The 25,409-nt window shown below is 46.6% G+C and overlaps 1 protein-coding gene across 3 annotated transcripts in view; it reads right to left on the reverse strand.

Annotated features, from left to right (window-relative positions):
- The window catches only part of gal3st1a (galactose-3-O-sulfotransferase 1a), a 37,129-nt gene extending 14,996 nt beyond the window's left edge, over positions 1-22,133 (reverse strand). The window contains exons 1-3 of one of the 3 annotated variants that reach the window (XM_063034288.1): positions 21,797-22,133; positions 7,210-7,272; positions 2,088-2,236 (exon numbers count right to left, since the gene is read on the reverse strand). In XM_063034288.1, the coding sequence (XP_062890358.1) occupies positions 2,088-2,212 (125 nt within the window). In that variant the 5' untranslated portion in view covers positions 2,213-2,236; positions 7,210-7,272; positions 21,797-22,133. The other 2 variants (XM_063034286.1, XM_063034289.1) reach the window with 2 other exon arrangements.
- Between the last annotated feature and the right edge of the window lie 3,276 nt (positions 22,134-25,409).

A 25,409-nucleotide genomic window follows, 5' to 3' on the forward strand; every position in this document is an offset into this window, starting at 1 on the left:
CTTTTCTTCATCTTTTACCACCCTTCTTTTTCTAAAAGACCCATTCCTTGGATATCCACCTCAATATCCCCAGAAAAGGCACAATGCCATTATCAAACCCAGTACTATGCCTCAGACTCACTTGCTCACTAAATTGTTCGGGGTCCTCTCCTCTACAAGCAAGGTGTCAAATCTGAATTTTAAGGTTAGGGTAGAATTATGCTGAAACTTTTAAACTGAAACCAGCAAGTTAAAATGCAGACGAAGTCCTTGTACTTTCAGGGCTTGGTCCCATACCACCAGGTCCAGGAAAAGAACATAGAAATTTACAGCACATTACAGGCCTTTCGGCCCACAATGTTGTGCTGACCATGTAACCTACTCTACAGACTGCCTAGAATTTCCCTAGCACATAGCCCTCTATTTTTCTAAGCTCCATGTACCCATCTAAGAGGCTCTTAAAAGACCCTATTGTATCCACAATAGTTGTTAACCTTCAACCATCATGCCAACAGGAACCAACATGGATAACTTCACTCACCCCAGCACTGAACTAATTCCACAACTGACAGACTCACCTTCACTGATTCTGAAACGAATGTTCTCTATTACTTGTTTATTCATTATTAATATTTTTATATATTTGCACAATTTATTTCCTTTTGCACATTGGTTGTTTGTCCATCTTTGTGAGTAGTTTTTCATTGATTCTATTTGTATCCACTGTGAATGGCCGCAAGAAAATTAATCTCAGGGTAATATAGGGTGACATATACGTACATTGATAGAAAGATACTTCGAATTTACTTCGAACTTTTTTGTTTTTTGCGTATAAGAATACTTCCAACTTTCTCCCCAAGCCCTCTGAAAGCACTGTTTATAACAATGTTTTTATCATGATCACACCTTGTGTTGTGATGCACTTATATCACGTTTATTTTTATAAAATCCAGATACTATGCATAAATGTTTTAGAATACGCTTGTCCGTAACCTGAGTAAGGGAAGTGCAAAAAAAATAAAAATAGAGATAAAATAACTTTGAATGCGTCGGTATTATTTATCGCCTTTGTTAATTTTACTTTCTTATCTGCCCGTTACGCCGCTGGCATTTTGGGCAGCAATGAAAGTCCCCCATCTCTGGTGGCGTTCAGGGCTTCTTTGATCAAGTCAGTAGCTACTGTCAGTCATGTCTCCCGGATGGACACTCGGGAATACCGTCACACTCAAAAGTAGAAGGAATCTTCATTGCTGTTACCGAAACTGTTTTGCTTTACCAGACAGGGTCGTTAGCCCAGAGCTGAACCCCCAAACCTGGAGGACCGGCAGGCCACTCTTAGTCTGGCTTCTACCCTTTGACCTGTTTGGCATGGGTGACCCTACCAAGAGCCGAAGGATAAAGCCCTGACTCCAGCCAACATAGCCCTCCGGGTCACTGAGGCACACAAGCCTCCGAACCCCACGACAGGGTTATGGACTTCTTGGAGTGAGGTTATTAATTTAGTTATAAATTATTACAGAAATGAAAGTCGCTTCAACTATCCAAAGCTTTTCATTATTAAAAAAAAACTTTTAACAAAACAACCCTTATTATAAAGCGAAGTTTTAATTTTAAAAGCCTTTTAATAAAAAGCTTTTATTTCAAAAAGAGTTTTAAACCAAACTAACGCGAAGAAATACTTGGAAATGAACCAATAACGAAATAGACGCATTCCGGCCCGAGGTACATCCAGTTGTATTTCTCTCGACCTGTGTAAACTTTAACCCACCAGCCGACAGAGGTCGGTCTCTGCGCGGTCTTCAGGGTCAATGTGAAACGTACGCCAATCGTTGGGAAGTCGGGATGAATACTCTCTGACATTCAGTTCAGGCAAGCAGAGAATAAACATAACCCGCCACCAATAATTTGGAGACCCCCATTTCACACGGGTCATATAGACTAGACCATAGAATAGTACAGCACAGTACAGGCCGTTCGGCCCACAATGTTGTGCCGACCCTTAAACCCTGCCTCCCATATATCATCCTGAAAGTGTCGCACATCGCCAAACGCACACATCACCGTGACCCAACAGTCAAGTTAGGGAAAAAGTGAGGAGAGAGACTTACTCCTGGAGGCTGAACTGGTGGGGCGGCGCCGCAAAGGAGTACAGTAAGATCATGCAGGTGGTGAGCAGCGTCCCCAGTACGAGCCCCTTGCACATCGACTTCCATTGCTTCGCCTGCTTCAACATGGTTCGCAGCCGCGCTTTGCCCAGCTGCAGGAAACAAGACAGCCCGGCGGTCAGTTTCTTGGACGCGACGCAGCTGAAGCGCCGCAGGGAGATGGAGGGTCCTTCTCCTCTCAACCGCCTGGCCCCCATCGCTGTCTCTTCCCCCCACCCCCCACCCCTGTAAGAGAAGAGAATCCACGGCCGCCACAATGAGAACCGTCACAAAGCCCAGGTGATGGGTGGGAGCGCAAAGCTCCCGCCGAGACTGCGTGCGCTCAGGTGGCCAGCCGCTTGTTGTTGTTTTTTTCCACCGAGCCACAAGGTGCCCCAGTTAGAAAGGAGGGAGCTCATGTACCTGGAGGCTGTAAATCGGACCCAGGCGCCCTTTCCTTTTCGCTCCAGTGATCTGCAATGGCAGTCGTTTTGCATTGGCCGATCAAAATAAGATTCCCTTCCCCCAGTAACGCTAGAAACCTGATATATAAGCAGAAAACGCTGGAAACACTCAGCAGATCAGGTAGCATCAATGGAGGAGGAACAACACTTTTCAGATTGATGTGTTCTCAGCATTTGCTGATTTTGTTTCCGGGTTTCTTTTATCAATGGGCTGAATGGCCCAATTCTGATCCTATATCTTATAGCTTACATTCTCCCCAACAGTCAGCATGAAGGTTTACCTAACAAAGATTCTCTCCTCTTTTTACAGTCCCCAAACAGCTGGCTTAAACATCTGGACCCCGTCACCTCTCCTAGGTGATCTGGCAGTGCTATCAAACTGGCTGCAAACGACTTGTCACTTGCTCAGGGTATTGGTGTCAGTCGTGGAGCAGGGTCTCAGTTCAAACACCTGGCCATCGACATGTTTCACTAATAAACAAGGGAAATGCTGAAAGTCCTCATCAGGTCAGGCAGCGTCTGCTGGGGTGAGTGAAACAGAATTATCCCCCTCAGGTCGATGACCTTTCCTTAAAATGGAAAGTTGTTAAAGTAACTTATCAGAATGGGCTCCCTCTGTTCTGGCTGAAATCCAGAGGGTGTGGTAGTCATTCCACAATTCAAAATACTCATGAAGGAATCAAACCGTTATCCCATTGCTGTTGTAACAGCTATGGTGTAAAATTATGGGAATATATCACTTGTGCAAAACTTTTCATTCTACATTCTTAGATGCGGTTTTCTTCTTCTTGGGCCATCGATGAGCACCTGTCTCCATCAGCCTCTATTCTGAGCCATTTTCTCAAGGATGGAGCAGAGTGGCCCCATTATCTAACTTCAGCCTCAATCTCTCCCCTCCATGCGTTCTTGGGATGTCCCTTTTTCCTCTTTTCTGGAGGATTCCATTTTAATGTCTGCCTGGTGATGATATTGGTCAGCTTCCTCAAGGTGTGGCCAATCCATCCCCATTTCTGTTGGCGTATTTGTATCTCTGTGGATTCCCGTTTGGTTACTTTTCTGGTCCATCTGATATTTGGGATCCTTCTCAGGCACTGGTTGATGAAAGCCTGCAGTTTTTGTAGTGTCTTGTTTGTTGTTCTCCAGGTTTCAGAACCATATAGGAGCACTGATTTAACACTGGAGTGAAGGTTCTGATTTTGGCCGTCCCTGTTATGACTCTGGATGTCCACACTTTCCTCAAGATGTTGAAAAGTGCACTGGTCATGTTATTCCTGGCTTTGACATCCTCACCCATTCCATTATATATGCTCACAATTCTTCCAAGATAAAGGGGTTTACATCTCCCAGGGTTGTATCTCTCATCACTGTGGGTCTATTGCTGGTGCAGCTTATTTTCATCACTTTAGTTTTATTTACATTTGGTCTTAGACCCAGTGTGGTAGACTTGGTGATCAAGGGTGTTGATTTCTCTTGCATCTATTGGTTAGGTGCACTATACCATTTGAATTTCTTCAGTGTTTTGAAACAAGTGTTTTCTTTTAGTTCAGAAGAAAAGATAGATGCACAACTGCCTTGTGTGATTTTAAATTAGATATTACAATGAGGCTGAATGCACTTTGCAGCCCTATATGCACAACACTGAATTCTACAACTTCAGGTAATTTGAGTTCTTGGTTTATTTCAGTCATCCATCTGTGATATTGCCTCTTCTAATTGGGTTTTATTTCTGGGAGTTTGAGCCGTGCCAGGTTTGTCCTCCTGCTCTGTATTTTACAACTCCCACATCCTTTTCTTGTTGTTCTTTTGTCTGTTCCCACTCACCCATTGATCAGGTAACCCACTTTGCAGCTTCCTGCCCTGGTCAACCGAGTTTTCCCTGTCACAGCCTCCATCCGGCTGCTTAATAAGCTTCATTTGTCTCCTTCCCGGTTTTGTGAACGTATCTCCACAGGGTCTCCAACTCCACCCTCCTCTGTCTGTGGAATAGGTCCTTACTCTCAATGATTTCTCTTTCAGCTCCTCCCACTTTCTCCAAACTCAAGGTGCGGCCATGGGCATCTGCGTGGGCCCCAGCTACGCCTGGCTTTTCGCTGGCTGCGTGGAACTGCCCACATTCCAAGCCCTCCCTGGTAATGCTCCCCAAATCTTTCTGCGCTATATTAACAACTACATTTGTTCTGCTTCATGCACCCATGTTGAGCTCATCAATTTCATCAACTTTGCCTCCAACTTCCACCCTGCCCTTAAATTCACTTGGTCCATTTCTGTCACATCTCTCCCCTTTCTCCAAATCTCTACCTCTGGAGACAAACTGTCTACCAATATAATTTATAAGCCTACTGATTCCCACAGCTACCTTGACTATATCTTTTCCCATGTGTCTCGTGTAAAAATGGCATTCCCATTTCTCAGTTCCTTCATCTCTGCCATGTCTTCCCAGGATGATGCTTTCCCTTCCCTTCATCCACCAGTGATGCTGCCCTCACCCACAGCTCCTCCATTTCCCAGATGTTTGTGCTCACCCCATCTCCCCACCATTTTAACAGGGATAGAGTTCTTCTTGTCCTCATCTACTCTATGACCTTCCACATCCAACATATCAGTCTTTGCAACTTTCACAATCTTCAACAGGACCCTACCACCAAAAATACCTTTACACCCCCCCCCCAACTCTCTGCTTTCTGCAGGGATCACTCCCTCTGTGACTCTTTTCTCCCCACTAATCTCCCTCCTGGCACTTAACCCTGCTAGTGGTCGGAGTTTTACATCTTCGCATTCACCTCCTCCCTCACATCCATTCAGGGTCCCTAAGAGTCCTTCCAGGTGAGGCATCTCTTTACCTGTGAATCTGTTGGGGTCATCTACTGTATCTGCTGCTTCCGATGCAGCCTCCGCTACACTGGTGAGACCCGTCGTAAGTTGCAGGATCTTTTTGTCAAGCACCTCCATTCCATCCACCAAGAGCAGAATTTCCAGGTGGCCAACCATTTTAATTCCTACTCCCATTCCCATACCAACATGTTGGTCCATGAATCCTCTTCTGCTACAATGAGGCCACTCTCAGGTTGGAGGAGCAACTCCTCATATTTCATCTAGGTAGCTTCCAATCTGATGGTATGAACATTGATTTCTTCTGGTAATTTTTTCCCCTCTCCCTTACTTCTTCAATTTCCCACTCTGGCATCTTACCTCTTCTCTGCACCCGCCTATCAACTCCCCCTGGTGTATCTCCTCCTTCCCTTTTCCCCATGATCCACTCTCGTCTCCTATCAGATGCCTTCATCTCCAGTCCTTTGCCTTTTCCATTGTCACCTCCCAGCTTCTTGCTCCATCACTCCTTCCCCACTCACCTATTAACTTCCAGCATGTCCTCCTTCCCCCTCCTCTACCTTCTTATTCTGGCATCTTTGCCCTTCCTTTCCCATTCTGAAGAAGGGTCTCAGCCTGAAATGTCAACTGTTCATTCATTTCAATAGCTGCAGCCTGACCTGCTGAGTTCCTCCAGCATTTTGTGTGTTTTGCTCTGGATCTCCTGCATCTGCAGAATCTCTTGTGGTTTAGCTCGGTTCGTCTTCCCAGAGACACAGCCTGATCTGCTAAGTACTTTCAGCATTTTCTGTAATTTAAATTGGAGGAGGGATTCAGGTTTGTCGTTTGGTCGCCTGGTGAATATGAAAGTAGATACCAGCGTAGTAGTTTCTGAAAGCAGTCGGAGGAGGAATCTTTTCTTACAGAGTGTTGTGAACCTTTGGAATTCTCCACCCTGGAGAGCTGAGGAGCTGGAATTCAAGATGGAGGGGGGACAGACACTGAAACTACCAGGGAGTCAAAGGGTTTGGGGAGAGAGCAGGAAAATGGTGTTGAGACTAAGACTGAATCGGCCATGATCTCATTGAATGAGAGAGTGGGGTGTCCACCCTCCTCGTACTCCTGACTTCATATGTTTATGATCCAGGCAGTAAAGGTACTAAGATCTGACAGGTATCACTGCCTAGCATGGAGCCTTCAATGCACAGGATTGCAAGAGGCTGCAGAGGACTGCAGACTCAGTCCTCCACTCCATCATGGGCACAAGCTTCCTCACCATCAGGGACATGTTCAAGAGGCGGTGCCTCAGGAATCTGTCACTAAGAACCCTTGCCACATGGGACATATGGGACATGCCCTCTTCTTGCTGCTACCACAAGGAACCAGAATACCCACTTCCATCCTGCAGGAACCGGGGAGTCCCCGAAGTTGAATGACCCAGCGGTCAATCATCCCCCCTTTTGCAGTAGTTTCTCCCCGGCATGTCTCATAAGGGCACAAGGACATTACCATCACTGGGAACAAGTGCACTGGGGCATCCCCCACTTGAAAGTGACCTCCCTCTTCGTAGTGTTCCTGACAATCACTGCCATCTTGGAACAGTTTCTTCCCCTCTGCATCCAGATTTCTAAATGGCCCTTGACCCTATTACTATCTCATTATTCCTTCTGTTTTGCACTATTTATAGTTTGCAACATGTACAGGCTTTTATGTCTTGGCACTGTACAGCTGCTGCAAAGCAAGAAATTACATGTTCTACATCAGCAATAATAATACTGATTCCAATTCTGTGAAAAGCGGAATGGTCCTCCTACCTTAAACAGTGATCAAAGGATGTCCATGCTGATATCCTCCTGGATTCCGGTGTTAATCTCCACCTTAGTTATAGAAAATTAACAGAGTTAATTGCAAGGGCAGAGGGGAAAGTTAACATGAACATTCTTAAAGAGAACAGCAATTATCAAAGGGTTGTGCAGTGCGAATGGATTTCACACAGCAACCCCTAAGTGTTACCAAGATACCGTAGAGTCACAAGCACGTTTCCAGATGGTAAAAACATGTCAGGAAATACAAAAACTCAATTTCTGTGTCCAGAAATGATTATGTTGCAAACTACAATTATTAGCATTTCCTCTAGCCTTGCTACAGTAACAGGTGCACATGAACTGTGGGTAGGAGGATTTAAAATACTACATTTTACAAAAACACAAAATGAAGCATATCTGGTTTTAATTGGGGTTTTCAACTGAGTTTTATGTACACTCAGTTTTGTATTGAGTTCTATATACTTAGGGGGTGCCTAATAAAGTAGACAGAGTGTATGTCCGATATCTTCTGCTGCTGTAGCCCATCAACTTCAAGGTTTGATGGGTTGTTTGTTCAGAGATGCTCTTCTGCGCACCACTGTGGAAATCAATATTGGAACCGCCCTTGTCAAGCCTCGCTAGGGTTGAGGGAGGTGATGTTGAGATGCAGAGAGAAGCCAAGAGGTTTCATAGGGAATCTCACTCTCTTTCAGGTGCTGCCAGGGGACGTGGAATATGAGAGTGGCAAGGATATTCCCCCAGTACTTTAATCTCAGTAGTTATTACTCCTATGAAACTATCAGCAAGCGGCTGTCTGATCATGACTGATAAAGATTAGGATTATATCAGGATTAAAGGTTAGTTTTATTTGTCATATGTACATCGAAACTCAGCAAAATGCATTACTTGCATCAAGGGTGAGCTGGGAACAGCTGCAGGTGTTGCCATGTTTCCACAGTGCCTACACAGCATGCCCCAGCTTACTAACCCTAACTGGTGCATATTTGGAACGAGGGAGGAAATGAGGAAAAAACTCTGCAGAAACAGGGAGAACTTACCAATGTCTTACAGGCAGCTGCACAAATTGAACCTTGATTTTACAGCTGGCATTGTAAAATGTAACGCTCACCACTATGTTATCGTGCTGATGCCAGAATGCAATCAACTGGGTAAAGTCCTAGACATTAAAGAGGAACTGGGAAGGTGGTGTGGTCAGTCACATCAAGAACCGAAGAGCTGATGAAGATACTAGATGGCCTTCATCATTTGACTTGCATGGGATGTTGTATTGATGAGAGTCATTCTGTCACCACAGCAGTAGTGGACACCTGATTGGAAGGAATTTTGGAAATAGGATCATGATTAAGGAATCAAAAGCACTTCAAGGAGTTTAAGAAGGGAAGGCAGTTTGGAAATGAGATTATAATTTACAAGCAGAGATTGGGTCAGGGTGGGTTTCTTGAGGAGAATGGGACTACAGATTTGAAGGACAGAGAGCATATCTGAGGAGAAAATAATTTTAACAATATCACCCTACATAAAGCCAGAAATGGAAGCTGGGAGTTCAGCCTTTTATAGGCAAAGAAGATGGGCCTCAATGAGAGAAAGTATAGAAGGATGCAAGCCCAAATGTGGGCAAAGAATTGGCATAGTCGATCAAGGAAGAGAAGTTTGTGGAGACCATGAGAGGAGAATAGAGAGAAATCAAAGGGAGGTGTAAATTCAAGGACAGGTCATATGAAATATTTTAAAGTTTGGTCCAGTCTACCAGGGAAAAGAGGGAAACAGCAGAGACATCTCACTGGCTGATCTCAATCTAGTGACAAGTTGTCATGGGCTCATAGCACTTGCTGGAGGTGGGATTGGAGGAGCCTGAGAAGAGGGTATTATGAAGGTTGTTTTCAGGGAAAAAAAGGCTGTCCTTGCATTCTAGATTTTCCCTGAATAATGAAAAACAGGGCTTGTGTAGTCCAGACTAATCTGGGAACAAATAGCTCTGCCTTAGTCATTCAATTTTACATCTTTTGACTCAATGGAGCACAGATAAGAGTAATAGAAAGGAGGAATGATTAGGGTGAGAGGGAATAACAGTGCCCCTTCCCCTTCCCCTGCGTTCCTTTCTAATCTCCTATCACATTCCTTCTTCTTCAGCTCTTAGTCCTGCTACCTATCACCCCCCCAGCTTCTCACATCACCCCCATCCACCCACCTTCCTCCTAACCTGGCCTCACCTATCACCTTCCGGCTTGAACACCTTCCCCTCATCCCACTTTCTTATCCTGGCTTCTTCCCCCTTCCGTCCCAGTTCTAATTAAGACCCTCAGCCTGAAAAGTTGACGCTTTATTCCTTTCCATAGCGGCTGCCAGGCCAGCTGAGTTCCTCCAGCATTTTGTGTGCCTTATCCCACATTAGCTTATGCCTGGTAAGTGAATGCACATTGGGGGTGAGGGTAGGGGGTAACGCCGAGGCGTTCACTGATTGGTCCACAGAACCTATACTGGCTGGGGCTGGTTGAATAGCAACAAGGTGGACACACAGGAAACTACCTGAGTGGTCAGCTCCCAAGATGGTTGAGATTTCTTGTCCAAAAGGAGGTAGCGATGGCCGCCTCAGTGGACCTTTCGGGTTTAAAACGGCAGGAGTGGCTCAGAGGTAAGGTGAAGGGGGAGATCAAGGCTGGGGGAAGGCAGGAATGGGAGAGGGAGAATTGAAAGGAAGTGTACAACCAGACCAGAGAGAGTACTTTCGGAGGAGAAAATTAGATCGGAAAATGCAGAAACCGATTTGTCTTGCTGTGGGGCTGACCGAAACACCCGCTTGGCCAGGAGAAGTCCAGTTCAGATGTGATTGCGGAGGGAGCAGCGATTCCAAAGTGTTTACAACGCGCAGCGTGGCGAGCGTGAGGTGACAATAGACAGAGTGAATTCTAACGCTGTGCAGAAACCTCGTGGTTTTCATACCTAGCGAAGAGCAGATTTTAATGTTCCCTTATAAATTATCCCGTGACTGCCAAGTGTTGAGATAAGCCCGCGCTCAATCCAGGGCTCTCCTCCTCCGCCGGCTCTCACAGATCCCGGTGAAGAACGGAGTCGGCCCGAATTCATCCATTTCCACAGACGCTGCCTGACCTGCTGAGTTCCGCCAGCATCTTGTGTGCGTTGCTTTGGAATTCCAGCATCTGCGTTTTTTTTTCTTGTTTACCAGTGCAGAACACCGCCCCCCCCCCCGCCGCTTTAAATTCAACACCGACATTGTTATGAAGGTCGGACAGTCCCAATGTTACCGTTTTAAGACAAGCCATTTTAATCGGTGGCAGACAACAGGAATTCTGCAGATGCTGGAAATTCAAGCAACACACATCAAAGTTGCTGGTGAACGCAGCAGGCCAGGCAGCATCTCTAGGAAGAGGCGCAGTCGACGTTTCAGGCCGAGACCCTTCGTCAGGACTGACTGAAGGAAGAGTGAGTAAGGAATTTGAAAGTTGGAGGGGGAGGGGGAGATCCAAAATGATGGGAGAAGACAGGAGGGGGAGGGATGGAGCCAAGAGCTGGACAGGTGATAGGCAAAAGGTATACGAGGGGATCATGGGACAGGAGGTCCGGGAAAGAAGGACAGCGGGGCGGGGGGGGGGGGGGACCCAGAGGATGGGCAAGGGGTATATTCAGAGGGACAGAGGGAGAAAAAGGAGAGTGAGAGAAAGAATGTGTGTGTATAAAAATAAGTAACAGATGGGGTACGAGGGGGAGGTGGGGCATTAGCGGAAGTTAGAGAAGTCGATGTTCATGCCATCAGGTTGGAGGCTACCCAACGGAATATAAGGTGTTGTTCCTCCAACCTGAGCGTGGCTTCATCTTTACAGTAGAGGAGGCCGTGGATAGACATGTCAGAATGGGAATGGGATGTGGAATTAAAATGTGTGGCCACTGGGAGATCCTGCTTTCTCTGGCGGACAGAGCGTAGGTGTTCAGCAAAGCGGTCTCCCAGTCTGCGTCGGGTCTCACCAATATATAAAAGGCCACATCGGGAGCACCGGACGCAGTATATCACCCCAGTCGACTCACAGGTGAAGTGATGCCTCACCTGGAAGGACTGTTTGGGGCCCTGAATGGTGGTAAGGGAGGAAGTGTAAGGGCATGTGTAGCACTTGTTCCGCTTACACAGATACGTGCCAGGAGGGAGATCAGTTGGGAGGGATGAGGGGGACGAATGGACAAGGGAGTCGCGTAGGGAGCGATCCCTGCGGAATACAGGGGGGGGGGAGGGAAAGGTGTGCTTAGTGGTGGGATCCCGTTGGAGGTGGCGGAAGTTACAGAGAATAATATGTTGGACCCGGAGGCTGGTGGGGTGGTAGGTGAGGACCAGGGGAACCCTATTCCTAGTGGGGTGGCGGGAGGATGGAGTGAGAGCAGATGTACGTGAAATGGGGGAGATGCGTTTGAGCAGAGTTGATAGTGGAGGAAGGGAAGCCCCTTTCTTTAAAAAAGGAAGACATCTCCCTCGTCCTAGAATGAAAAGCCCCATCCTGAGAGCAGATGCGGCGGAGATGGAGGAATTGCGAGAAGGGGATGGCGTTTTTGCAGGAGACAGGGTGAGAAGAGGAATAGTCCAGATAGCTGTGAGAGTCAGTAGGCTTATAGTAGACATCAGTGGATAAGCTGTCTCCAGAGACAGAGACAGAAAGATCTAGAAAAGGGTGGGAGGTATCGGAAATGGACCAGGTAAACTTGAGGGCAGGGTGAAAGTTGGAGGCAAAGTTAATAAAGTCAACGAGCTCTGAATGCGTGCAGGAAGCAGCGCCAATGCAGTCGCCGATGTAGTGAAGGAAAAGTGGGGGACAGATACCAGAATAGGCACGGAACATAGATTGTTCCACAAAGCCAACAAAAAGGCAGGCATAGCTAGGACCCATACGGGTGCCCATAGCTACACCTTTAGTTTGGAGGAAGTGGGAGGAGCCAAAGGAGAAATTATTAAGAGTAAGGACTAATTCCGCTAGACGGAGCAGAGTGGTGATAGAGGGGAACTGATTAGGTCTGGAATCCAAAAAGAAGCGTAGAGCTTTGAGACCTTCCTGATGGGGGATGGAAGTATATAGGAACTGGACATCCATAGTGAAAATAAAGCGGTGGGGGCCAGGGAACTTAAAATCACCGAAAAGTTTAAGAGCTTGAGAAATGTCACGAACATAGGTAGGAAGGGATTGAACAAGGGGGGATAAAACCGTGTTGAGGTATGCAGAAATGAGTTCAGTGGGGCAGGAGCAAGCTGAGACAATAGGTCGGCCAGGACAGGCAGGTTTGTGGATCTTGGGTAGGAGGTAGAAACGGGAAGTGCGGGGTGTGGGAACTATAAGGTTGGTAGCAGTGGATGGGAGATCCCCTGAGTGGATAAAGTCGGTGATGGTGTGGGAGACAATGGCCTGGTGCTCCTTAGTGGGGTCACGATCGAGGGGTAAATAAGAGGAGGTATCCGCGAGTTGTCGCTGTGCCTCGGCAAGGTAGAGGTCAGTACGCCAGACTACAACAGCACCCCCCTTATCGGCGGGTTTAATAATAAGGTTAGGATTAGTGCGGAGGGAGTGGAGAGCAGAGCGTTCCGAAGGAGTGAGGTTGGAATGGGAACAAGGTGCGGTGAAGTCGAGACGGTTGATGTCCCATCGGCAGTGAGCGATAAAGAGATCCAGAGCAGGCAGAAGACCAGAGCGGGGTGTCCATGAAGAAGAAGAGGGTTGAAGACGAGAGAAGGGGTCATCGGTGGGGGTGGAAGAGTCCTTGCCGAAGAAGTAGGCTCGAAGACGGAGATGGCGGAAGAAAAGTTCCGCATCATGGCGAACATGGTGGCAGGCAGGGCAATTATGGTTAAGCCTGCTTATTAAGAAATAAAGCCCCCTTCCATTCGCCATTCTGGTTACCCTCTCACTCCTCTTGTTATCAGCCCGACACCTCCCTCTTGCTCCCCTTCTCCTCCCCTTTCTCCCACGGTCCACTGTCCTCTCCTATTCTTCTTCAGCCCTTTACTTCATCCACGTATCCCTTCCCAGCTTCTCACTCCATCCCATCTTCCCGCACGCACCCACCTTCTCCCTCCCCTGGTCTCACCTTCTAACTTGTACCGCTTCCCCTACCCAAACCTTCTTATTCTGTCCTCTCCGCACCTCCACCCCTTCCAGCCCCGATGCGGGATCTTGGCCCGAAACGCGGACTGTTTATCCCCCTCGGGAGCTGCCGCTTGACTTGCTGAATTCCTCCAGCACTTTGCGTGCGTTGCTCAAGATTTCCAGCGCCTCCAGAATCTCTTGTGTTCAAATGCCGGGGTCCCTGGCAGCATCTATAGTCATAGTCATACTTTATTGATCCCGAGGGAGATTGGTTTTCGTTACAGTTGCACTATAAATAATTAAATAGTAATATGTAAATTATGCCAGGAATAAGTCCAGGACCAGCCTGTTGGCTCAGGGTGTCTGACCCTCCAAGCGAGCAGTTGTAAAGTTTGATGGCCACAGGCAGGAATGACTTCCTATGACTCTCTGTGCTGCATCTCGGTGGATTGAGTCTCTGGCTGAATGTACTCCTGTGCCCAACCAGTACATTATGTAGTGGATGGGAGACATTGTCCAAGTTGGTATGCAACTTGGACAGCATCCTCTTTTCAGACACCACCGTCAGAGAGTCCAGTTCCATCCCCACAACATCACTGGCCTTACGAATGAGTTTGTTGATTCTGTTGGTGTCTGCTACCCTCAGCCTGCTGCCCCAGCACACAACAGCAGACATGATCGCACATGATCTGTGGGGGCGGCAGACTAGATTGAGATTTCATAAACTTCAAACCCCAGAGTGGAGAAGGGCCGTGGCGTTCCAGTGTCTGCTCTCTCCCAGGATGAGATCGGTTGCTTCCCGTTTTGTGTGTGTGTGTGTGTGTGTGTGTGTGTGTGTGTGTGTCTGTCTGTCTCAGCTGTACAACACTTGCCGTGAGCCCCGTTTTAATGTACTTCGCGCATTAAATGAACTGGTATGTGCAAAGTATCCAGTCCGCGGAAAGAGTGCTATAGGACAGAATGCACAGCTCCGGATAGCCACCAGAAACCAGATAAAGGGCCCCCGCCCCATTCACTGGATACCGCAGGTTCACTGTCAACATGAAGGTTTTGGGTGCGGAGAGATTCGCCGATGTCATTCCAGGGATGAGGGGCTCCTGGAACTGAACTCGGGTCCGCACATGAGGCTGCTTAACAAGATAGAAGCCCCTGGTATTACGGGAAAGGTACTGGAATTGATGGAAGGCACGCTGGCCGGCAGAAGGCGGAGTCAGAATAAAGGGGGCCTTTTCTGATTAGCTGTTCGGTGACTAGTGGAGTACCGCGGGGGTCGGTATTGGGACCGCTTCTTTCCACCTTGTATGTCAAAGATTCCGATGAGGAATCGATGGCTTTGTGGCTAAGTTTGCGGACGATACGAAGATAGTTGGAGGGGCAGATAGTATTCAGGAAGCAGGGCGTCTGCAGAAGGACTTAGACAAATTGGGGAAGTGGGCAAAGAATGGGCAGATGGTGTGCGCTCATGCAGTTTGGCAGAAGGAGTATTTTGTAAATAGGGAGAAAATTAAAAAAACAAAGGCGCAGAGGAATCCTCGTGCAGGATTCCCTAAAGGTTAAGGTGCAGTTTGGGTTGGTGGGTAGAAAGACAAATGCAACATTAGCTTCATTTCGAGAGTACCAGAATACAAAAGTAAGGATGTGACGCTGAGACTCTGTAAGGCATTGGTCAGACCGCACTTGGAGTATTGTGGGCGGTCTAAGAGAGGATGTGTTGGCGTTAGTAAGGGCCCAGAGGAGCTTCATGAAAATGATTCTGGGAATGGAAGGGTTAGCATGTAAGGACCGTCCTTTGATGCTCTGGGCCTGTACTCGCTGCAGTTTAGGAGAATGAGGTCGGATCTCATTAGAAAGATATGGATTAGAGGGGTGGCACATGACTGGTTAAGTTTTTATTTGGAAGACAGGTATCAGTATGTACACGTAAACAACTCGAATTCAAAACTTTTGAGGGTAACTTGTGGGGTTCCACAAGGTTCAATGCTTGGTCCATTGCTGTTCATTTTGTATATAAACGATATATGTATGGTCTCTCAGACATTAAAATGTATATTATTTACTGACGATACAACTATATTTGAGTGGGCAGAAACTTGGCAGATGGCGTTTAATGTGAATAAGTGTGAGGTTATTCTCTTTGGGAGCAAGAACAGGAAGGCAGATTATTATCTGAACGGTGTGGAGTTAGGTAAGGGAGAAATACAAAGAGATCTAGGAGTACTTGTTCATCAGTCTCTGAAGGTGAATGAGCAAGTGCAGCAGACAGTGAAGAAGGCTAATGGAATGTTGGCCTTCATTACAAAGGGAATTGAGTACAAGAGCAAGGAAATCCTTTTGCATTTGTACAGGGCCCTGGTGAGACCACACCTGGAGTATTGTGTGCAGTTTTGGTCTCCAGGGTTAAGGAAGGACATCCTGGCTGTGGAGGAGGTGCAGCATAGGTTCACTAGGTTAATTCCTGGGATGTCCGGATTGTCTTACGCAGAGAGTTTAGAGAGACTGGGCTTGTACACGCTGGAATTAAGGAGATTGAGGGGCGATCTGATTGAGACATATAAGATTATTAAGGGATTGGACAAGATAGAGGCAGGAAATATGTTCCAGATACTGGGAGAGTCCAGTACCAGAGGGCATGGTTTAAGAATAAGGGGTAGGTCATTTAGGACAGAGTTGAGGAGGAACTTCTTCTCCCAGAGAGTTGTGGAGGTGTGGAACGTGCTGCCTCAGAAGGCAGTGGAGGCCAATTCTCTGGATGCTTTCAAGAAGGAGCTAGATTGGTATCTTATGGATAGGGGAATCAAGGGTTATGGGGACAAGGCAGGAACCGGGTATTGATAGTAGATGATCAGCCATGATCTCAGAATGGTGGTGCAGGCTCGAAGGGCCAAATGGTCTACTTCTGCACCTATTGTCTATTGTCTATTTTGTAGTGGGGAACATCTGAAACAACTTTTGGATACAGCGGAGAAAGAATTAAAAATGATAAAGAAATGGTTTGATACTAACAAATTGTCACTGAACCTAAGTAAAACTAAATTCATAATAGAAACATAGAAACATAGAAAATAGGTGCAGGAGTAGGCCATTCGGCCCTTCAAGCCTGCACCGCCATTTATTATGATCATGGCTGATCATCCAACTCAGAACCCCACCCCAGCCTTCCCTCCATACCCCCTGACCCCCGTAGCCACAAGGTCCATATCTAACTCCCTCTTAAATATAGCCAATGAACTGGCCTCAACTGTTTCCTGTGGCAGAGAATTCCACAGATTCACCACTCTCTGTGTGAAGAAGTCTTTCCTAATCTCGGTCCTAAAAGGCTTCCCCTCTATCCTCAAACTGTGGCCCCTCATTCTGGACTTCCCCAACATCGGGAACAATCTTCCTGCATCTAGCCTCTCCAATCCCTTTAGGATCTTATACGTTTCAATCAGATCCCCCCTCAATCTTCTAAATTCCAACGAGTACAAGCCCAGTTCATCCAGTCTTTCTTCATATGAAAGTCCTGCCATCCCAGGAATCAATCTGGTGAACCTTCTTTGTACTCCCTCTATGGCAAAGATGTCTTTCCTCAGATTAGGGGACCAAAACTGCACACAATACTCCAGGTGTGGTCTCACCAAGGCCTTGTACAACTGCAGTAGTACCTCCCTGCTCCTGTACTCGAATCCTCTCGCTATAAATGCCAGCATACCATTCGCCTTTTTCACCGCCTGCTGTAACTGCATGCCCACTTTCAATGACTGGTGTATAATGACAGCCAGGTCTCATTGCACCTCCCCTTTTCCTAATCGGCCACCATTCAGATAATAACCTGTTTTCCTATTTTTGCCACCAAAGTGGATAACTTCACATTTATCCACATTAAATTGCATCTGCCATGCGTTTGCCCACTCACCCAACCTATCCAAGTCACCCTGCATCCTCTTAGCATCCTCCTCACAGCTAACACTGCCCCCCAGCTTCGTGTCATCCGCAAACTTGGAGATGCTGCATTTAATTCCCTCATCCAAGTCATTAATATATATTGTAAACAACTAGGGTCCCAGCACTGAGCCTTGCGGTACCCCACTAGTCACCCCCTGCCATTCTGAAAAGGTCCCGTTTATTCCTACTCTTTGCTTCCTGTCTGCTAAGCAATTCTCCATCCACACCAATACCTTACCCCTAATACCGTGTGCTTTAAGTTTGCACACTAATCTCCTGTGTGGGACCTTGTCAAAAGCCTTTTGAAAATCCAAATATACCACATCCACTGGTTCTCCCCTATCCACTCTACTAGTTACATCCTCAAAAAATTCTATGAGATTCGTCAGACATGATTTTCCTTTCACAAATCCATGCTGACTTTGTCCGATCATTTCACCGCTTTCCAAATGTGCTGTTATCACATCCTTGATAACTGACTCCAGCAGTTTCCCCACCACCGACGTTAGGCTAACGGGTCTATAATTCCCCGGTTTCTCTCTCCCTCCTTTTTTAAAAAGTGGAGTTACATTAGCCACCCTCCAATCCTCAGGAACTAGTCCAGAATCTAACGAGTTTTGAAAAATTATCACTAATGCATCCACTATTTCTTGGGCTACTTCCTTAAGCACTCTAGGATGCAGACCATCTGGCCCTGGGGATTTATCTGCCTTCAATCCCTTCAATTTACCTAACACCACTTCCCTACTAACATGTATTTCGCTCAGTTCCTCCATCTCACTGGACCCTCTGTCCCCTACTATTACTGGACGATTATTTATGTCCTCCTTAGTGAAGACAGAACCAAAGTAACTATTCAATTGGTCTGCCATGTCCTTGCTCCCCATAATCAATTCACCTGTTTCTGTCTGCAGGGGACCTACATTTGTCTTTACCAGTCTTTTCCTTTTTACATATCTATAAAAGCTTTTACAGTCCATTTTTATGTTCCCTGCCAGTTTTCTCTCATAATCTTTTTTCCCCTTCCTAATTAAGCCCTTTGTCCTCCTCTGCTGAACTCTGAATTTCTCCCAGTCCTCAGGTGAGCCACTTTCTCTGGCTAATTTGTATGCTTCTTCTTTGGAATTGATACTATCCCTAATTTCTCTTGTCAGCCACGGGTGCACTACCTTCCTTGATTTATTCTTTTGCCAAACTGGGATGAACAATTGTTGTAGTTCATCCATGCAACCTTTAAATGCTTGCCATTGCATATCCACCGTCAATCCTTTAAGTGTTATTTGCCAGTCTATCTTAGCTAATTCACGTCTCATACCTTCAAAATTACCCCTCTTTAAGTTCAGAACCTTTGTTTCTGAATTAACTATGTCACTCTCCATCTTAATGAAGAATTCCACCATATTATGGCCACTCTTACCCAAGGGGCCTCTCACGACAAGATCGCTAATTAACCCTTCCTCATTGCTCAAAACCCAGTCCAGAATAGCCTGCTCTCTAGTTGGTTCCTCGACATGTTGGTTCAAAAAACCATCCGGCATACATTCCAAGAAATCCTCTTCCTCAGCACCTTTACCAATTTGGTTCACCCAATCTACATGTAGATTGAAGTCACCCATTATAACTGCTGTTCCTTTATTGCACACATTTCTAATTTCCTGTTTAATACCATCTCCGACCTCACTACTACTGTTAGGTGGCCTGTACACAACTCCCACCAGCGCCTTCTGCCCCTTAGCGTTACGCAGCTCTACCCATATCGATTCCACATCTTCCCGGCTTATGTCCTTCCTTTCTATTGTGTTAATCTCTTCTTTAACCAGCAACGCCACCCCACCTCCCCTTCCTTCATGTCTATCCCTCCTGAATATTGAATATCCCTGAACGTTGAGCTCCCATCCCTGGTCACCCTGGAGCCATGTCTCTGTGATCCCAACTATATCATAATCATTAATAACAATCTGCACTTTCAATTCATCCACCTTATTACGAATGCTCCTTGCATTGACACACAATATTTGGAAACCGTATACCAAACTCATATAGTAAACTTAGAATAAATGATGTTGAATTTGATAAGGTATCTGAAACAAATTTTTTAGGAGTGGTAATAGTAAATTAAGCTGGAAACCACAAATAAATTATGTCAAAGCAAAAATGTCAAAATCTATTGTAATTCTGTACAAAGTGCAAGATTTCTTAAATCAGGAATCTTTGTATACATTATACTGTTCACTTTCGTCCCAAACATGACTTATTGTGTAGAGGTGTGGGGAAATACGTACAAAACAAATACAATTTCAAATTTTCTACTCCAAAAGGAAGTCATACAAATTGTAAATAAGTTATTATGAGCCAACCAATCCACTATTTATTCAACTAAACACTTTAAAATTCAGAGGTTTCGTAGATTTTAAAATAATACAAATTATGTGTAAAGTAAAAAATGGACAGCTACCACAAAGTATCCAAAGGTTGTTTAAAATGAGAGAAAGTCAACCTGATTTGAGATGAACAATATATTTCAAAAACAAAGGATAAGAACAAAAGTAAAAAAAATCATTGTATCTCAGTCAGAGTGGTGAATCTGTGGAACAGTTGTAGTGAGAATTTAAAAACATGCACCACACTTAACAAGTTTAAAAATTATTTTAAAATAATTTAATAAACAAATATAAAATACATGATTTAAAATGAATGGGAGTAATGTAGATAAATGATATTCAGAATTGGAATTTGTGTTAAAAGATTATGAAATTTTTTGTTTAGATGTGATGATTGACACCAGATATATTTTTGTATAAGTAAGAGGGGTAGGTGTAAAAAGCCGTAGCTTCAGCCTACACCCTTTCGGTCTGTTTTAAAGAATATTTTTTTTGTTGTAATTTTGTTCTATGAAATCATCGTTGAAAATGATGCTTTTTGTTATATTTGTACTGACCGAAATGAATTTCATTCATTCATTCATTGAAACCTATTGAATATTGAAAGGTCTGGATAGAGTGAATGTGGAGAGGGTGTTTCCTACAGTAGGAGAGTTTAGGACCACAGGGCACAGCCTCAGAACTGAGGGACGTCTATTTAGAACAGAGATGAGGAAAGTTTCTCTGGCCAGAAGGTGGTGAATCTGTGGAATTCTTTGCCACTGACGGCTGTGCAGACCAAATTATAGACGGAAGTTGAAATGATTAGTCAGGGCGTCAAAAGTTACAGGGAGAAGGCAGGAGAATGGGGTTGAGAGGGATAATAAATCAGCCGCGATGGAATGGCGGAGCAGACCTGAGGGGCCGAATGGCCTAATTCTGCTCCTGGTCCGACAGAAGTTTGTGGAATCGCAAAGGAAAGGCGGAAGAGTCGGGGAGAAACTCTGGCAGAGTCCAAAACTAGAACAGTTCCTTAATTTTCTAAAGAAGATTGAGCAAAGTGGCGCAAAGGGTGATGTCAGGGCCTGCAATGCTCTGCCGGGGGTCAAAGGACGCAGGAGGGATATCTGAAAGAGAAGAATTTTCAGGGATGTAGTGGCGGGGCTGAACGGTGCGCCGTTACACAGAACTGTTTTTTTACGAACCGCGCTCTAACCATTCTGCGATGCTGTGTGGCAGCCGGGTGATATCCGCACGAGGTTTGAAAGGGCACAATGAGATCATTGTGCCTCAGAAACACAATGAGGACAGTCCCCGCGGAAAAGCAAAGTCACCCCTGAGGAATGATAAACTGCTCCCCCCTTTCCCCTCTCTCAGTACGGGTCAACCACTACGCGATTACCTCTCATCCTCAATCAAGAATTTCTCGTCACCAAAGATCAATCGGCGCGTAAAAGAGACAAGTTGGGTCCGTCAGTGTTTGAACTGGATCTTTGTAGATCAGTCCAGTTACATTACTAATAAGCAACACCCCCGCCCCCCGCTCTTTCCCTTACATTCGAATATTTTCTGTTCAAATGGTGACCTGGATCTGCATCCAGGCATTTCATTGGAGGTCAAATCCCTCACCCCGCGTTCCCGTCTCCGTCACTTAAAGGAGCGAATCGCGTTAAAAATATTATGAATGTAGAGTCATTTCCTGCTTGGGTGCTGTCGTATTGGGATGCATCCCGATTCACTCAATCTCTCTGCCTGCCGGTGCACCTGCCGATTAGTTCCTCCAAAATTTCCGCGCTGCCCTTCCCTCCAACCCGCCCGAAGTACTCACAGTCTTGGTGCCCTCGGGCGCTCTGCCCGTCCCCGTGAACTTCCGATGCGAACTAGCGAGCAGGTGAGGAAACACTTTTCTCCGCATCGAGTCCGCACCTCCCCGGTGGCATTCTCCACTCCTGCGCCTGACCTACATCGATCTGCCTCTCGTTCCTAAGACTGATACGGGACCTCTCCACAAAGTCAGGCGTCCGACTTGTACAGTATGCCGAACTCCTCGCGCCTTTAAAATTTCCTGCTCGAAAGCAGCCTTGCTTCAAATGAAATTGCCCACTTTCCAAACGAAGTTGAGGCGAAGTCTTTAATTATAATTAATGCACTCCCTCCCTGCAGCCAAAGCGCAGCCTGGTGGCACTGGCAGCGGAATAGCCGACGCTTGCTTACCTGTGCAGTTTCTTGCGACGCTGACTGTGGCCGGGGCGGGGTCGGTGCTCGGGCCGTCCGGATGTTCCGGAGTGTTGTTGCTGAATCCTGGGCCTCTGCAGAGCTGGCCCCCACACCTCACTGGCGAGCTGGAGTCGCGACCTCAGCCGCCGTCGCCGCCGCCGCCCTCCTCCTCATTGCGGCGCGGAGCAGTCGCTGGAGCCGCGCTCCCGAAATTGGAACGGGTCGAGCAAAGCAGAAATAATTCAGGCGCAGAACCCGATCCGGAGCTCAACGAAAACTGGTACAACATGTTACCAGATCAACTCGCTAGTCGGTGAGCTAAATAAAGACCTCCCCCGTGTACCATTTACTGACTCTTTAACGAGCACACACAATGTCAACCAATGAAAGTTGTCTTCATTGGTATCTCTGTATTACTCGGAGCAAGGCGATGTGCGCGCCACGGGATTTAGTTTCGCACACAAAAAATGCTGCTGAACGCAGCGGGCCAGGCTAGCATCTATAGACGAAGGGTCTCGGCCCGAAACGTCGATTCTACCTCTTCCTATAGTTACTGCCTGCAATTTTTGTGTGTGTTGCTTGAATTTCCAGCATCTGCAGATTTCCTCGTATTTAGTTTCATTAGTTCCTCGCCCTCTGTCGAGTCTTAAATATCATCCGCGGTGGTTCTCCGGGAAAATCAACAGAGCCACAACCATGGGCGAAGACGCGGAGAAATAAAAGCGGATATCACGGAGCCGCCTGCTGCGGGCTTCGGTGTCGGGAAGTGTGCGAAGTCACTTTGAAAAGAAACTCAATGAGAGTAGGATTGCTGGAATCTGGGGCAAAACACACACACACACACACACACGCAACACACACACGCAACACACACACACACACACGCAACACACACCCACCCACCCACCCACCACTGGAAGGACTCGGCGGCCAGGCAGAATCTGTGGAGGGGAAATGGACAGTCGACATCCTGCAGCTGGCCGCATCTGGTTGCAGGATCTCGACCGTCCACCTCTCTGCACAGACGCTGCCCGACTCGCTGTGTCCTTCCTTTCCTGCAGAGTTACGACGTTGCGTTTTATTCACAAAAGATTGGATTTCTTTTCTCTCTCCCCACGTTTTCACCAACTCGCCCCGGGTCCAACCACTCACTCAGAGACCGGGGGCAATTTACGGTGGGTAATGAACCTCTCGGTGCACATGTCCTTGGGGTGTGGGAGGACGCCGCCGCAGCCCGGAGGAAACCCGCTCAGGTCACAGGGAGGATGTGTAAGCACACAGGCAGCAATGAGGGCAGGAGTGAGCCAGGGTCACCAGCTCTGTGCGGCAGCACCCCCGTACCTTCCGTCAGTCAACCTTCTTGCCATCTCAAGATGTCAGATGACGTACTGGACAAAGAAAGTACTGAAACTCAAGTTTTATAGGGCCCAGTCCCTATTAATATTGTAACCACTTAAAGCAGGAGTTGCCAACCCTGGGGTCCACGGACTCCTCGCTTCACGTTATTAGTCCATTGCATAAAAAGTTCGGAAACCCCTGCCTTGAGGTAACTTCATTTTTAACTGTTTCATTACTTGTTCCATGAAATTACGAAGCTTATAGTTGGCACGAAGGTACCGCTTGGGTGAAAGGAGACCCGGTCTGATGGGCTGTAGTTTATCTCCGAGGTCGTCCTTCTGTGATTATTGTTCCGGCCTTTGTTTGATGTAACTTTTTTCAAAGGTTCATTTATTATCAAAAGTATGTATCCATATACAACTCTGGAATTTGTCTTCTCCAGATAGCCACGAAACAAAGAAAATCCATGAAAGTTGTTTTTGCATGTTTTTCCCCACTGATCTCCGCAAAAGGAGAGCTATTCCTATACATGAACTATTTTTCTACTAAACTGCCGGATTATTTTTCTCACATTCCCTTACCTCCGATGGACTAGTTCAGCCTCTACCTCCTCCATGAGTGAGTCATAGAGTCACGGAGTCACTGAGCATCGCAACAGGCCATTCAGCCCGACTTGCCCATGCTAACTCTCCTGCCCGGCAAGCAAGTCCCATGTGGCCCATAGCCCTTTGACTGCTTTCTGAGTGACACTCACAGAATGCAGGAGAAACTCAGCAGGTCAGGCAGCATCTACGGAAATGGACTATCAGTCAATGTTTCAGGTCAACACCCTTCTTCAGGACTGGAAAGGAAGGGGGAAGACACCGGAATAAAGAGGTGGAGGTGGTGGAACAGAGGGAGAAAAGCTAGATATTGCTTTCCATTAACTTGAGCTGCAGACATACCATGTCAACTAGGTTGCACAGTTCCCCATAACAAGGAGAAAAAATGGATTTCCGCATTCATGGTCATAGAAAAGTACAGCACAGAAACAGACCCTTCGGCCCATCTTGTCCATGCCAAACCATTTAAACTGCCTACTTTCATGGACCTGCATGGGGACCACATCCCTTCATACCCCTGCCATCCATGTACCTATCCAAACTGCCATGCACCACTTGCACTGGCAGCTCGTTTCACACTCTCACCACCCTCTGAGTGAAGAAGATTCCCCTCATGTTCCTCTTAAACTTTTCACCTTTCACCCTTATCCCACGACCTCTAGTTGTAGTTCCACCCAACCTCAGTGGAAAAAGCCTGCTTGCATTTACCCCCTCACAATTTTGTATACCTCTGTCAAATCTCCTCTCAGACTTCTATGTTCTAGGGTATAAAGTACTAACCTATTCAATCTTTCCTCATAATACAGGTCCTCCACTCCTTGTAAGTGTTCTCTGTACTGTTTCAACGTTAGTAACATAGTAAATGTTGGCAGTTCTGTGAAGAAACCTCAGCATTGATAAAATCTAAGTGGAGGTATGTCTTTATAATTCTAAGATCATTGTCCAAGGATTTGCCTCTCCCTAATTTAATTACCTTTATAAACACAGATTCAGAATCATCTTATTCTGTTGTCTGATTTCACAGTCACCAGGTACACACATGAAGGTGGCCTCTTTTCCCATCATGCCATGCATGTAGAGAGTTAATCAGTGGCCACACAGGTATACTCCTTTCTCAAACCCCGAAACTTTACTTACTAGAAGGACAACACACTTGGGAAGAAAGAGAACCATTGTAAATTACTCCTAGTCGTGCAGCATCCTGACTTAGAATTTGCCCCAGTTTTAGTTATATCATCACACAACACACAGACAGATCCTTTGAAATGCCATTCCCTATTCCCAGTTCCTCCGTCTCCGCTGCATCTGCTCCCAGGATGAGGTTTTCCATTCCAGGTCAACTCAAATGTCCTCTTTCTTTAAGGATCGTGGTTTCCCTTCTGCCGTCATCAATGATGCCCTCACCCGCACCTCCTCCATTTCCCGCACTTCGGCCCTCACCCCGTCCTCCCGTCACCACAACAGGGACAGAGATCCCCTTGTCCTCACCTACCACCCCACTAGCCTCCGGATCCAGCACATTATCCTCCGCAACTTCCGCCACCTTCAACAGGACCCCACCACTAAGCACATTTTTCCCTCTCCACCCCTGTGCACTTTCTGCAGGGATCGGTCCCTCCGCGACTCCCTGATCCACACATCCCTCCCCATGGATCTCCCACCCAACACTT

Source organism: Mobula hypostoma, chromosome 27 (assembly GCF_963921235.1).
Source record: "Mobula hypostoma chromosome 27, sMobHyp1.1, whole genome shotgun sequence".
NCBI lineage: Eukaryota > Metazoa > Chordata > Chondrichthyes > Myliobatiformes > Myliobatidae > Mobula > Mobula hypostoma.